Source organism: Carassius auratus, unplaced genomic scaffold (assembly GCF_003368295.1).
Source record: "Carassius auratus strain Wakin unplaced genomic scaffold, ASM336829v1 scaf_tig00038904, whole genome shotgun sequence".
Classification (NCBI taxonomy): Eukaryota; Metazoa; Chordata; class Actinopteri; order Cypriniformes; family Cyprinidae; genus Carassius; species Carassius auratus.
The window spans coordinates 1-14,985 of record NW_020526474.1 but is presented as its reverse complement, the minus strand read 5'-3'; the positions used below and the strand labels follow the sequence as shown (position 1 = coordinate 14,985).

Here is a 14,985-nt window from a genome sequence, read left to right as displayed (position 1 = left end):
AATGCCCCGCCCACAAAGTGACGGGCGTCTCCTATTGGTGCATTACATACGGTGTGTGAAAAGCCCGCAATATTACTTTTTACGATAGATTCGTAGAATTACATTTTATGATAACACAAGAAATGTTAATAATCGTACTTTATTAGGAAAAACATATAATTAATACGCACAGCTGGGTAGATTACTTGAAAATTGTAATCCATTACGATTCCTCATTACATGACAAAAATTGTAGTTAGTAACGTGATCCATTACAATACACATTTTAGATAATATAATCAGATTACTTTTAGATTACTTTTGACCTAACTTGTTTCTCATATTGATTTAAATAGGATAATCGTGCCATATTAATATAAATATGCAGAGAAAAAGAAAATGCATTACATTTGTTGTTAATAACATAATATAGTGCATTAAACATTATATTACATAAAGGTTTCCTAAACCGGAGTTTGTGACAGAATTCCAGGGGGGTCATGGTGTGTTTTATGAAAAGCTAATAATTAATTAAATCATAAAAATGTGAAATTAAAATAAATACATTTTAATATAACAACATTTAAATAGATTATATTTGTTTACCTGCATGTCGTGTGATCATTAATTAACACCACAGGGCCGTGAACGTGCAAATTATTAACGTATTAGTTTAAAATCTCAGGGGAGGATTCAAATAAATATATTCTGTGAACGATTCGGATAAATCTTGAAAAAAAAAAAAAAAAGTAGTTTGGGAATCCCTGCATTAAATGTAAATGAGAAATAAGGTGAACTTGTGCATGGTAATAGGTTTAAAAAAAAAAAAAAAAGCCTTCCAAAGACATACTAACACATGGTTAAATTATATTCTGAGTGATAATTAAAATAAAAACGGTTCATTAGTAGTTGATGTGATGTTGAAATGCTAAGAAAACACGTTTTGTAAGTCAAGTGGTCAGGATGCTGTGTTCTCTCAATGTTATGTGTAATGATATCCACCTGACACCCTCTTTTTTTGTTTGTTTTTTTAATTACATTTTTTTTTTTGTCTTTGTGTGAGGGTCCACAAAATTGTAAGACCTTATGAATGCGGAGGAATTAGGGAGAATCAGTTAATTATGGGTAATTTATTGCCATTGTGTGAATAATACGCAATCATGTAATCAATAAAAAAAAATATTAAACCGTAGTCAGACTAAGATTTATGTAATTTAATTTAATTTACAAGTACTTCATTTTTGGAATCTTATTACGTAATCCAGACTCCGCCCTCTTTCAGAAAACGAACGGAGTTCTAGCCGTCAGCGGCCCCGCCCTTTACAACCAGCGTCAAGTTTGGTTGCGCCGAGCTTTATAGTCTCCCGCCGTAGGCTCCGCCTCCCTCCGCAGCGTCAAGTTCGTCTGCGCGGCGAGCTTTATAGCAACCGTTGCCCCGAGCTGCAGCGCCGTAGTCACCGTAGTCCTGGCGACTGTAACCCACCAACAATAACAACAACAACCTCCTCCTCTCATCCTAACCGCCACCTTCCTCCTCCTCATCCTCATCCTCACACCAGTCCAGGTGAATATCTCCACATTAACCGCTCGCTTATAAACACGCTCATTGTATAATGCTCGTGTGTTTCAGTGTCTGTGTGCGGATGAGTGAATATGAAGCTGCTGTGTGTGTGTTGTGGAGCTTTAATTGGGTGTCGATCTGCTGCTGCTGCTTCATTCTGCTTCAATCCAGATGTTTCTCCTCCCATCTGCTTTCACTCATTCACCCTAAACCTTACTAAACGACATCTGTCTGGGTCTGAATAGCGTTCACGAACATCGTCTGTGAGACCAAACAGCGGGAAACGCGATGAAAACGGTGTTTAATCGAAGCGCCGCGTCATTTTCTCTCGAAGCAGGTGTTGCTAAGCGGCTAGCGTTAGCATCGTGAGAACGAATGGAGCGATTGTTTACTACTTCGCCTTCAAAATCACATCGTTCTGGATGCTTTTTCATGTTTTTAGTCGTTAAACGCGCTTTAGTTGTGTTTAACATGCATATCCAAGTAATTTCAGTAGCTGGGTGCTGCATTATCTTTAACCTCTGACGCTCGTTTGTAATGAAAGCGAACGGATTTTCTCCTCACCGAAGTGTTTGTGTATTTGTTTTCTTCTGATAAATGCTGCTGGAGGATTTAAAGTGTGCTTCTGTGTAATATAATGTCGCACATGTAGATTATCTGTCTGTCTTCTATTGTTATAAAGCTGCTAAGCTATTGGCCCTCAGCCCTCTGGGGCCGCGTCTCAAAACCCAGTGTGCTCCCTACATAGTGCTCCCTACATGGTGCTCCAGAGGCATCCTTGGACAAAAACAAGTGGGCTGGCTATCTTAAACCTCATTTTTTGAGCAGCTGTCTCTGTCTAGATCTGGTTATTTGCACATTCATTGACTTATTCGTGTCTATGTCACTGGTTGGACCAAAACATCTTTTGATATTATGATTTGTAGTTATCTAGTTGTTTGGCTTTATGCTTCTTACATTGGATAAATGAGGAAATGCAGGGAAGCTCACGGGATTAAAGGTGCATCCCAAATCATATTCCTGATTAATGCTGTTCAGTCGCTCCACTCTTTTTTATTTTAGCATCATTAATTATTTTTCAGAATACAAATGTCCTGATGATTTATTTACTCGTCCAAGATGTTCATGTCTTTTTCGTTTTCAGTCTGTGTTTGAGGAAAACATTCCAGGATTTTTCTCCATATAATGGACTTCAATGGGAACCAGCGGGTTGAAGGTACAAATCAGTTTCAATGCAGCTTCAAAGAGCTTTGTGTGACTCTTCAAAGCTTGACGATCTATGAATGAGCTTCCCAAATCTTTTTTGACGATATAAACAAACGTATAGACTGCCCCTGACACAGTCTTAAGACACACTAACTAAACTCCCGCTGGAGAACTAGACAGGTCTGTAAACACTAAAAGTGTGTGTCAGTTTCAATGCAACTTTTGATATTGTTGAAATTAATAGTGAACTATCTGGTGCTTCGACTAATTTTCGAGAGTAGCTGTTTTTTCTTGGAAAGCAAGCTGATTCCTGGAGTTTCTCTCTGGTCCTGTGTCTTAGGTTTATTTTCAGTCTGTTAGTGGTCAAACCAAGAGGACAGGATGTCAGAGACCGCTAGGCATCCGCTCACGTTACCACAGCCAGGTGTAGAGTTAAAAACGGGGCCGTGCCACCTGTCCACAGTATCCTGTTCCCTTTCCAATCTCTTTAAGAGATACTGATTGAGTAAATAATTCATATCCATTTCATTTCAAGCTAAACCCTTTGAGCTTCATCGCTCACGAGCGTGTGGCGGATGCTGCTCGGAAAAAATGTTTCAGAGCATCTACAATAGTTTTTTTTTTTTTTTTAATTAACATTAATCAAGTCTCTTTATTTTAGTGTTTTTAATCTAAACCACCCCTGGCAATGCTAAATATACATCAGCTACTGAAATCACTTCTGATGTTTCTGGTTTATTGATTCTTACTGTATTCTGGTCATTTCACTTTAAGCTCAATTGGCGCGGTGGATTCGTTTTTTTGACCATGCTCTTAACAATAAAGGTTCTAAAATAGGGTTGTTTTTAATCATTTTTGGTTCCCTTTTCAGTGAACAGTTCTTAAAAGACCATTTTTATAATCCTTTCTTAATCTAAAGGATCTACAAAGCTACACATAACTATTTGATTAATGGATGATAAAGGTTCTTCATTGAACGGTCAATGCCAAAAAAAATAAATGTAAGAGTTTTTTTTTTTTTTTATGGTTGATTCCAGTGTCTTAAGATAGCAGTGCACTCTTGAATATAAAGACTGAAGGTGCATGGACCCTTTCTACTTTCACAAAAGGTTCTTTAGAGTTTAGAGCTGACCACTGGATGGTTCTTTGGGGAAGCAAAAAAATGGTTCTTTCTGTGGCACTGTTGCAAAAAACCCTGTAGTAACCTTTGGTTTTAAGAGTGTTTGTGCATGTACAATTACGTGATTCCAAATTAGACTCTAACTTTGATGGCCAATTTTATTGGTATGGCGTCCCAAAAGCACATTTGACCCCTCGCTCCGTGCCGGGGCAGATTCCGGGCCGTGGGGGAAGAGACAGCAAGTGTTGCCCTCCTCTTGAGCCTTTGTTACCCTTCGGCTTTTGAGGCTGCAGTTTCTCAGTGGAGCTCTGGGTTTAAGTGGCCCACGGGGGAGCGGATGAATGAGAGGAGGTGAAGTCAGCGGGGGGCGGTGGGGGGGGGGGGGCGGGTGTTCAGACAGGTGCCGGGAGCAGGTGGGGTTACTTAAGACAACATAGAGCAAGTGCCACAATTATATATCAATTGGTTATTTACCAAAAATAAACGATGGAATGTATTTTTTCAGTGAGCTGTGTATACGGTAAAACGAAATTATTAACATTGTGCTTTTGTTTGTGATATTTTTGTTAGGATGAAGGTGTGTCACACAACCCATCCGCATTTCATAGGCCATAAACGTCCGTTTCTGCATCGGTCTAATTTGTCAAATGTCCGAGAAACAGATTAATGTGTGGCTGAAATAGCATAAAGTGCACAAATGGATTGGATCATTTGCATTTACCATGTTTTTCTTTCCTTGAATCTGATATTATGGAGATTAAGGGACACCAGAAAGTAAAAAACTAGCAACTCATCGTTAGTGTAATTGGTCACAATGCATTCGGTGTGTTTCTGATTTGTTAGCATCTTTATAAACAGGATGAGGGTTTTATGTGTGTTTTTATTACAAAGACTCATCTGTTCGGAGGACATATTTGTAGCGTTTACCAAGAAGAGTTTAAATTGTAAAAAGTCTGTTTAATGTAGGATTCTGGTAAAAGACTAAAAGTCATCTAGTTCGGAGCCATAAGATGTTTTAAGAGCGACAAAGTTGATGTCGATCCACACTGTCTGGCGTTAAATGCTAGTATGTTATCTCTGACTAGTTTAAGCGTGTTCTAGATGAAGGGTGTTGACTCGTTAGCGTGTGCATTGGAAATGGCGTGATTATGTGTGAGTCAGGAATGCTGGGTAATCAGACGTTTAGGGCTGAGGGGGAGGTGAAGTGAACACAACAGCACCTGTACCCTTCAGGTAAATGAGGAGCAGAGGAAGAGGAGGCGGCAGAGAGTCTCTGGGGAGAGATGCTCGGCTGACAGGAGCACGAGGGTAATTAACCTGCAGAGACCTGATCATGGAAACTTTTACAGCTAAGGAGCCTTCGGCTGCTTGTACGGTCGAGCGCCGCTGCTCAAACACGGCTTGTTTACATGCCGCATTACGGCTCGCATGCAGCAAGAGCAAGAAAAACCAATGCAAACCATTCTGACGTACATGTTTTCAGCAATACTGGATTGAGGACGGAGGAACGTTAGCAGCGAGCGGTTGCTGTTGAGATCTCTGTCTGTTTAAAGTGTGAGCTGAGAGAAGGCGATTAAATATTAACTTCATTTATTGCTTTGGGTACAAGCAGCGATCTCCACACATTGGCCTGCTCAGAACACAAAGATCCCATCTACATCAGCACTGTGTGTCTATACCAACACAATCACACCCTGCGGCCAATTGATGGTGGTTTGTGTCTCCAAGGCGCCATGCAGACCCCAGAGGCAGGCGCGGACTCCACGTCCAGCGTGCCGCTCCAGACCAGCGTGCCTGCGGTCAGTGCCCAGCAGGGGGCGTCTCAGGTGCCCGTCCAGCAACAGGTGAGCCCATGTGTGTCTAAAAACATCACACCGCTTCCATTACATTACATGGGTGGCCCCTTTAGGCTACTTAAATGTAATTTTCTCTATAGGGTCTATACCTTGTTCTTTTATTAAACAAGATAAATAGCCTTATGTCGAATGTCTAATAAATGGTGCAGACGTGCAGTTTTGTAAAACACGTGTGACGCTTCTATTGATATAACTGTATGCCGTCTCACTAATTAAGACATAAATACATGAACAACATCTCCAGATCTGCTCTGAGAGTCACTTCATGAGCATTTTACCATTTCATTGGAGTAAAACTATACTGCTATCATATACAAACACAATAAAAAAAAAGGTTTGTTTTAACCTGAAGATATCGCTGCAGAAATATTACTATTGTTCAGTAGAATGTTCGTAATAAGCTACTACTTCTACTAAAATTATTAAAACCTTATTTTAAATGAATCAACATTCAATATTTCTTCAAGGTTTTAATTGTAAAATTAAATCCCCTTCATTTTCTAAAAAAATATTTTTTTATTTAAAAGATATATGAAATTACTTTTAATTAACAGTAGAGTTTCTGAGGATAAAATCCTAAGGCTATTTTAAGAATAAATGCTAAAACAGAATTTGGTAGCAATAAAACATAAGGTTGGTAAATAATAAACATTTCATAGGGCCCTAAACATGTAATTTGTTAAACTTTTAATAAATTTTTTATGAAATTGTTTAAGTTTCATGATTTTAAGTAATTACACATGCTTTTTGATGAATAACATTTTATTTGGCAATTAAAAAGGAGAAGAAAAAACCGCAAACATCTACATCGCTGTAGTCTGATGCTTTCTTAACTGCTGCTTTCTCACCGATGTCAGTGTTTGATGTGTTGTTTTGTTATTGAGAGGAACGATTTATTTAACGGAGCTATACTGGATGATATAAAAGATCTTTATGCACGAGTAGTCAATAATAATTGTACCCTTTACCTTTGAACAGATGGTAATATCTCGTATTCACCACAAATAGTTTGTGATGCATCCTGAAGAACTGTATGGCTTTTTCTCACAGCTCGAAACTCACAGTTTTAGGAGTATAACAGACTATGCTGTTGTTTACCTGCAATCTTACTATCCATATTAACAATTTTATTTAGTTTGTTCTTATTTCCTACAGACAGTGAGAAATACCATGCAACAGAGCTAAAAATACTGAAATACTCCCCACAAATGTACGATAGAATAGAGCCAACATACATGTATCCACACCAAACTGTCGAAGCTTAAGCATGAAGGACTATCATTGAAGCCCTTTCTTGTAAACAGCTGCTGTCTTTACATCCCATGCTAGTTTTTACTCCAAATTCACTTCACATTGTTTATAATGACTTCTTTTTGTGATCTGATGTGGTTTCCTATGACAGAATGAGGCAATACCAGAAAGAGGAAATAATAATTAATCAGTTCAAGAGTCTTCTTTTAATTCAGTAACAGCGATAGCTGGACACTTTTGTCCATATAAGGGATTTCCTGGAGTGTCATGAGTTCTGTTACTTTTCTATGAATGAAACACACATTACATGACGTGTGTATACTCAATAAGGCTCACAACACCCTGTTTTCATTAAAAATAGGAAAAAAAATACTTCCTTCTAAAGAAATTTTAAGTAAATAAATGTAAATCCATGTTTTGTTTTTTGTGGCTCAGTGGATGCATGAGATTTCCTGAATTAAGAAATTACGGTCACAGATTTTCATCATAATTTAATGTTTTATATTAAAACCTTGATGATTTATAGTTATAGCAGGGCTCCAAACTGCGACCAAAAATATTAAATTGCGAGTGAAATTTTAGCTGAGGTCGCCACTGGTGACAAGGCCTATATTCACATGTTATAACTTAAAAATGTGCATGCAATCCCTTTTTTCCTGATTGTTTTGCGATCGCATCATTTGCTGTTCATGTATTAAACGGAGACGACGTTTCAAACAGTCCTCATCTCTGAACATATCTATATCGTCTTTGATATTAGCGCAAGAAATACCAGAAAATCTTGTGATAGAGTTTTATGTCCATATTTCCAGTGTAATGTGTTGTTATTTCAGGCGCAGACTGTTCAACAGGTCCAGCATGTGTATCAAACACAGGTGCAGTACGTTCAGGAGGAAAACAACGCCGTTTACACCAACGGGACCATGTGAGTGTTTTTATGAGATTGTGAATGTGATTTAGTGCACTCCAGCTCTGTCCTGTCACTGAAACATGCTGCCTCTGATCGAGATCGACTCATGCGGTCACCTGGAAATGACCACGAGTGTCCAGCGTAACAGGGACGAGAGCACTCAGGTCACCTGAAACTCTTCTGTCTGCTCTCTCTCTCTCTCTGCAACATTCGGATCGCTCATATTTAGAAATTCACTCAGCAAGAGGCTAAGATCTTTTAAATTGGCTATTATAAATAAAATGTCATCAGACGAGGAGAGAGCACATATCAGAAAGGCAATCAGAAGCAATGTTCTCTATCAAATAGTAATGCTTTGGTGATTTGTGCCTCCATGGAAACAGCACTCTCACCTGAAGCTGAAAGGATGCGAATGCATCAAGACATGACTTATGTTTCTCGAGTCAATTAAAGAAACCGTGTGCGCTAATATAATGTCAGAAATCATTTGAGTGAAAAAAACAGCTGGCCGTCGTGTCTGAAGAACTCTTGTTTCATCGGCAGACGGACGTATTCATACTCAGAACCACAGCTGTACAACCAGAACAGCGGCGGGAACTACTTCGACACGCAGGGCAGCTCGGCTCAGGTGAGCTCTCACAGTTTGACCAACAACGGGAACGGTGCTCTGGCCATGGGGCTGTCAGGAGGACAGATCATCAGCAGCTCAGGAGCCTATCTGATTGGAGGAAACTCCATGGATGGCTCCGCCCCTCACAGCACGGCTCAGACCACTAGAGCCTCCCCCGCCACGGTGAGCTCCAATCACAGACAATCACACGACTGAATGTTCAAAAACATGCTGAACTTGCTCTGGAAATGCTTTGGGTGGTTAAAGCCAAAAATATATATATTTTTTTAATTAAAGGCTAATAATTTTCCTCTGGGTCATTTTTAATGAGAGACCTCTGTGAGAGCCTAAAAAAACACTTCAGAATAAAATATTGCAATCTTATTTGTTAATTAAAATGAAATGTCATTTTGTATAATTATATGTGACCCTGGAGCACAACTCCAGTCTTAAGATTTGTACATCATCTGAATAAATCATCTCTCCAGTGATGTGTGGTTTGTGAGGAGGATAATATTTGTCTGAGATACAACTATTTGTAAATCTGGAATCTGAGGGAGCAAACAAATCTAAATATTGAGAAAATCATCTTTAAAGTTGTTCAAATGAATTCTTAGCATTGCATATTACTAATCAAACATTAAGTTTTTATATATTTACGGTAGTAAACTTACAAATTATCTTGATGGAACATGATCTTTACTTAATATCCTAATGATTTTTGGCATAAAAGAAAAAGTGTAATTTTGACCCATACCATGTATCGTTGTCTATTGCTACACATATACCCCGAAACTTAAGACTGCTTTTGTGCTCCAGAGTCACATTTAAGCGCTTACCTATTAAAATAAATCAACATATTTTGTGATAATGGGTCTGTTCTTAAAAATACAGCTTCTAAAATTGGTTTTTCAATTTTGGGCTTTCGCAGTGATGCCATTTCTGATTCCCCAAAGTGAAGTACGTTTAAAAAATAAAAAAATTTATGCAATGGAACACTCTTGTAATATTCTTTATTGGCATTGATTGTTCCACAAAGAATCTTTCCAATGCACAAAAGGTCTTAGTGGAAAAGGATTTTTAGAGGATTAAAATGTACTATCCAGAAGATGAAGTTGTTGCAAAGTAAAGATTTACTTTAAAATGAGATGTTACATAAAGAGTAGTTTCATCATTAAAGGGTCATTTTAGATTTTCTTCCAGCTTTTTATTGTTACACTTTCAGAACTATATATAAAAAAGACAAAATGTATCATTTTGTGAAAACTACAGATCATACTTTCTCCATTCAGAGATAGTTGGATCAAGTCTAGTGCATTATGGGTAATGTGGTTCTCCTACCATTTTGGCAAAAGGAAATTTTTCTCACGTAGAAGCCAAGTTTTTCTTGTCAGCAGTGAATTACCTTTAATTTCTGACTAATTGGTCTCAGTGTCAGCGTTTGCTTTGCTCTGTTCTGAATGAAAGTTAACAGAAGCTGGATGATCATGATTATATCTGCGGTGCAAGTGTGTGTTTGGTGGCTGGGATGCTTCAGTCGGGTCTGTTTCTGCTTAGCTCTCTGTCGCTACAGCCTTCATTTGATTTATTTCCCCCCTTTTTTGTTTTTGTTTTCCTTTATTCTTTTGCTCTTTGGTCTATCAGATTGAAATGGCGATTGAGACGCTCCAAAAGTCTGAAGGTTTGTCCAGTCAGAGAAGTTCGCTGCTCAACAGCCATGTAAGTTGTGAACATGCACAGCTTTGCTTTCTTTGCACGATCTGCTTCGGTTTCTCTCTCACTCGCTTTCTCTCTTTCCTGTACTGTGCCATTCAATAGAGTCACATGATCAATTCGGAACTTTTTCTTTATTTGTTACATTTGAAAAAAGTTCTGAAAATGAGTTTAATTTCAGATTTCCAGTGTGGACTTTCTAAATGGCACTGTCTTTTTTAGGTTATGCATCTTATTTTGTTAAGTTTGTTTTTATTGTTTTTCCATGAATTAACTTTTAGCATTTGTAATATTTGTAAACTTTTGTATTGGACGAGATGTTTAATGATTTGCTGAGGTTATAGGACCATTGCCATTCCAAACCTGTGACTTTCTTTCTTCCATAGAACACAAGATGCAATTTTTTTTTTTTTTAACCCTCTGGTCCTTTTCAGTAATTTTTGAATGGAAAAATATTGTATGTTTTGAGAATCGTCGCTTCGTTGAAATGAGATGACACTTAGTGACTTTTGTAGCATTAGATATGTGAACACACACACACACACAAAAAATCATGAACAAGATTCAGATAAGTTAAAAAGGTAAAAAAAACAACAACAAAAAACACTAATTCTAATGAAAAAAATAGCTCATTAAAATTGTATAAATATTGCATATTATTATAAAATTTCCTCAAAATTATAAATAAGAATAAAAAAATATTATAGAACAAAAATGTATTACATTTATTTTCATAAGGGGGAAAAAAAACCTTTTGAGGCTCCGGTCCCTATTGACGGCGAAGGAGCCATGTGTGACTCCCAAACAAAAAGGCCCAGAGGGTTAAAGAAATGTGAACTTTGAGAATCTAGCTGACAAGTTTAGCTGTTCTCCACAGCTGCAATGGCTCCTGGATAATTACGAGACAGCGGAGGGCGTGAGTCTGCCACGCTCCACTCTCTACAATCACTACCTGCGCCACTGTCAGGAGCAGAAGCTGGATCCGGTCAACGCTGCGTCTTTCGGGAAGCTCATCCGCTCCATCTTCATGGGGCTGCGCACACGCCGCTTGGGCACCCGGTAAAATCCTCTCATTAACACATGCTCAGCTCTGTTCTGTACTCTCCAAAGCTGCATTCATTCACAGCAGACTTGTTTTCTCAGAGGGAACTCTAAATATCACTATTATGGGATTCGTGTGAAGCCGGATTCTCCTCTGAACCGGTTGCAGGAGGACATGCAGTACATGGCATTGAGACAGCAGCCCGTCCAGCAGAAGCAGAGGTACTGTAGACTCTGTCACGAAAGAGATCTGTAGTGTACGGTTCCCAACAAAACAAATGTCAAGGTTCAATTCCCAAAGAAATGCATGAACTGATCAAATGTATACCGTAAATGCAATGCAAGTCACTTTGGATAAAAGCATCTGCCAAATGCATAAAGGGAAATTAAATCTCTAGATTCAAGCCAGTACAGAAGTTGGATGGCGTTTCGGGGAGAACTTCTCCACCGGGGGGGCAGCACACACCTAACGCTGCGGAGCAGACGTTCATCGCTCAAAGCCAGCACCATCAGCAGTTCCTGGGTAAAACACTAGAGACCGTTAGCTCACATTCATGTTTCAGAAGAGCTTTTCTAATTCTCCTCGTATACCCCATTTAGATGGGTCCAGAGCTCTGCCAGAGTTCGTCGAACTTGACCTCGGAGAGCCTGTGGAAGGCGTCGGACCCGAAGACGTCAAAGCCCTTCAGACGCTGTACAGAGAGCACTGCGAGGTCAGTCGTACAGGACATCAGTTACAGTTCAATTCTCAGCTCCTTGAGTTCAAAGGTTAAATGTGGTGTCACTGGTTTTCACACGTAGGCCATTTTGGACGTAGTGGTGAACCTTCAGTTCAATCTCATCGAGAACCTGTGGCAGACTTTCTGGCGCTATTCTCCCTCCAGCTCCGTGGAGGGCGTCACCATCACTGAAAACAGGTGTGTCACTCGTTACGTTCCTCTTTGGTGCTTCTACAAGTTTATATTAGATTGAACAAGTATGGTTATTTTGTATGCAGTGGTTTTGAGCGAGATCGAGGGCCGCCTGCCGCGGAGCACACTGATTCTTCTCTGCAGAAACGAGGCAGTGCTCAAGTGGATGAACACCTGTGATCACCTGATGTACCAGGCCCTCGTGGAGATCCTCATCCCTGATGTTCTCAGACCCATTCCTAGTGAGTCTCTCTTTATAGTCACAGCCTCAGAAGCCACAGATCATTATGGATCATCACAACACTCTTATCTTCACTGTTTGTACGGTTGAGATACTATAAACCTTCTTTAAAAAAAAAAACAGAGTTCCACTCCTTGATTCTGATTGGTTGAGCTGCGTTCAAAGCCGAGTAAATTACGCTACAAAGTAACATACACCTTTGTTTACGTTTGTGTGTTGCTCGGCAACCACTTTGTAGTAACCAACAACTGATTCTGAGGAGCTATATTGTTTGGTGGAAGAATACGGTTGTTATTAATATCATTACACTTTATTTGCTCTGTGAAACCCTTACTATCTATATGGAATAACAGTTTTAAAAAAGCAATAAGCACTGTGAAAGCCGTGGTTTACAGTGAATAACACAATTTAGCTGTTATAAATTCACTTTAAACCACAAGCTTCTTGCTTTATTAAACACTAGGCCTATTCTTGCACCAAATTACAAATACTAATGGTAAACACTAGTCTGATAACACCTTTTAATAATTGGCTGGTTCTCACCAGACTTTGTTGATAGACTATAATCTGGGCTCTGAGATTGGTCCCTCGTGTGGAATCGTTTCTCGATAATATAAAATCCTTATTTTTGTGAATCTTCATTTGCGTTCGACAGGTGCCTTGACTCAAGCCATCCGTAATTTTGCCAAAAGCCTTGAGGGCTGGCTCACCAACGCCATGAGCAGCATCCCTCAGAGGATGATCCAGACCAAGGTAAGAGTGCAGAGGGTTACCAGCTGTTTTACTGCCTTCCCACAGTCCAAAATGAAAGCCTTTGTCCACCATAGAAATCCCAAAAGAGTTGATCCTTTGTTTGGCAGGTTTCCGCTGTTAGTGCCTTCGCTCAGACGCTCCGCAGATACACGTCTCTGAATCATCTGGCGCAGGCGGCCCGTGCAGTGCTGCAGAACACCTCCCAGATCAACCAGATGCTCAGCGATCTCAACACCGGGTCGCGACTTTTGGCCAATGTTCAGGGTTTGTTGTGCTCTTTGTGCATCCATTCTTAACAGAAAAGGCTTGCCATCTAGGGGCGGGTTTTAAAAATAAAGAATTGAATCATAAAATTAATTACTATTGTTTTGCATTAATAAGTGAAGCAACTAATAATATTACACATTTATCTTCTTGGTAATACAGTAAAGCACTGAGCCTTGGAGTTGGGAGGCATGCCAAAATTTACTGTTAACAGTAATTGTTTTAAAGGAAATTTATATTTTCTACTGAACCTGAATAATAATTATCCCTGAACTGACCGGCACTTTAGTGGATTAACAAAAGCAGTCGCTTTTTATTTGCTTTTTATGGCGTATTTGTTTTTTCAAGGCAACTCTGTGAACTTTTCTTCACCACACAAAAAAAAAAAAAAAAAAAAAGCAAAAAACTCTTGACAAAATTTGATTTCTTGTCGATATTTATGATTTTGTAATTTAAAGCAAAAAAAATATTGGAAAATAATGCCATCTACTGGATTTTTTTTTTGGTTAATCTTGAGGTCTTTTTTGAATTTTAACCTGAAGTGTTTATTTATCATAATGTCTTAATTTGGTCATTCAATTAGAAATAACATTTGAATTGAGATTTACAGGGCTGGAAATAGTTGTGTGAAATGCTTGAAAGTCATTCAATTTCTCTCTCAAAAGGATGAATAAAGTAGTAACATTTGACTATTTCTGCCACAACACCACGGTTATAGTTATCTTTACTACTACTGGTTTTCTACATCAGCGCCGTTTGATCAGTTTATAACAGAGATAAAAATCTCCAGACTGGCTCTTTTTTTTGGCAACTTGTCCAGACTGCAGATCAGGGGCAAAAATCTGAGCAGAAGTTTTGTAGACTATTCCAGCCTCACAATGTCCATGAGAAGGTCCATCACAGTGATGTTGTGATGGTTGTTGATGGCGTACAGGAGCAGGCCTCGTGGGTGTGCCAGTGTGAAGAGGGCGTAGTTCAACGCCTCGAGCAGGACTTCAAGGCCACCCTCCAGCAGCAGAGCTCTTTGGAACAGTGGGCAGCTTGGCTGGACAACGTGGTCACTCAAATACTCAAGCCGTACGAGGATAAACCATCCCTCCCCAAAGCTGCACGCCAGTTCCTGCTCAAGTGGTCCTTCTACAGGCAAGACATTTCACACTTGGTTCAGATTGTGTAGATTGAAACCATACTGGGATCTCCCCAAATCCTTGTAGACCAACCAAATGAAGCAAGAATGTCTCATACACCCTTACAATCAAAGTGTTAACTGTACTTTTGCATGTTTTACTGTGCTCTCACAGCTCTATGGTCATCAGAGACCTGACCCTCCGCAGCGCGGCGAGTTTCGGCTCGTTCCACTTGATCCGGCTGCTGTACGACGAGTACATGTTCTATCTGGTGGAGCACCGCGTCGCACAGGCCACAGGAGAGACGCCCATCGGCGTTATGGGAGAGGTAAAGACTGTGTGTAGCTCAGCGTGAGCCGTAAAGAGCCATGAAGTCAGTCTTTCTCTCTAATCACCATTTCTTTGTGCTGCTCCGTCTATCGCAGTTTCAGGACCTGAATAA

General features: G+C 39.5%; 2 protein-coding genes across 5 annotated transcripts; both read left to right on the top strand.

Annotated features, from left to right (window-relative positions):
- The first annotated feature begins 1,364 nt into the window (after positions 1 to 1,364).
- LOC113083574 (transcription factor RFX3-like) lies at positions 1,365 to 12,220 on the top strand. Of its 4 annotated transcripts, none has more exons than XM_026254625.1 (10): positions 1,365 to 1,543; positions 5,479 to 5,710; positions 7,807 to 7,898; positions 8,427 to 8,676; positions 10,138 to 10,212; positions 11,084 to 11,265; positions 11,350 to 11,469; positions 11,646 to 11,770; positions 11,848 to 11,960; positions 12,049 to 12,220. In XM_026254625.1, the coding sequence occupies exons 2-10, from the start codon at positions 5,600 to 5,602 to the stop codon at positions 12,217 to 12,219; spliced, it is 1,239 nt and encodes a 412-aa protein (XP_026110410.1). In that variant the 5' UTR covers positions 1,365 to 1,543; positions 5,479 to 5,599; the 3' UTR covers position 12,220. The 4 variants fall into 4 exon arrangements, with proteins under 4 accessions (XP_026110410.1, XP_026110409.1, XP_026110411.1 ...); XM_026254624.1 differs by having other exon boundaries at positions 1,366 to 1,543; positions 5,595 to 5,710; XM_026254623.1 differs by lacking the exon at positions 1,365 to 1,543 and adding an exon at positions 1,565 to 2,756 and having other exon boundaries at positions 5,595 to 5,710.
- Positions 12,221 to 12,225: 5 nt separating this feature from the next.
- LOC113083573 (transcription factor RFX3-like) lies at positions 12,226 to 14,980 on the top strand (the record flags this gene model as incomplete). Its single annotated transcript, XM_026254622.1, has 6 exons — positions 12,226 to 12,400; positions 13,055 to 13,152; positions 13,260 to 13,409; positions 14,237 to 14,559; positions 14,718 to 14,871; positions 14,969 to 14,980. Coding segments are annotated over exons 1-6 (912 nt in total), but the record flags the coding sequence as incomplete, so codon positions are not given.
- Positions 14,981 to 14,985: the final 5 nt, after the last annotated feature.

Bases quoted from the DNA above. Each gene is read 5' to 3' on its own strand.
- LOC113083574 (XM_026254623.1), top strand. From the start codon at position 2,726: ATGGACTTCAATGGGAACCAGCGGGTTGAAG. The intron at 8,677-10,137 runs GTGAGCTCCAAT...TTGGTCTATCAG, and splicing joins CTAGAGCCTCCCCCGCCACG to ATTGAAATGGCGATTGAGAC. The intron at 11,266-11,349 runs GTAAAATCCTCT...TTGTTTTCTCAG, and splicing joins ACACGCCGCTTGGGCACCCG to AGGGAACTCTAAATATCACT.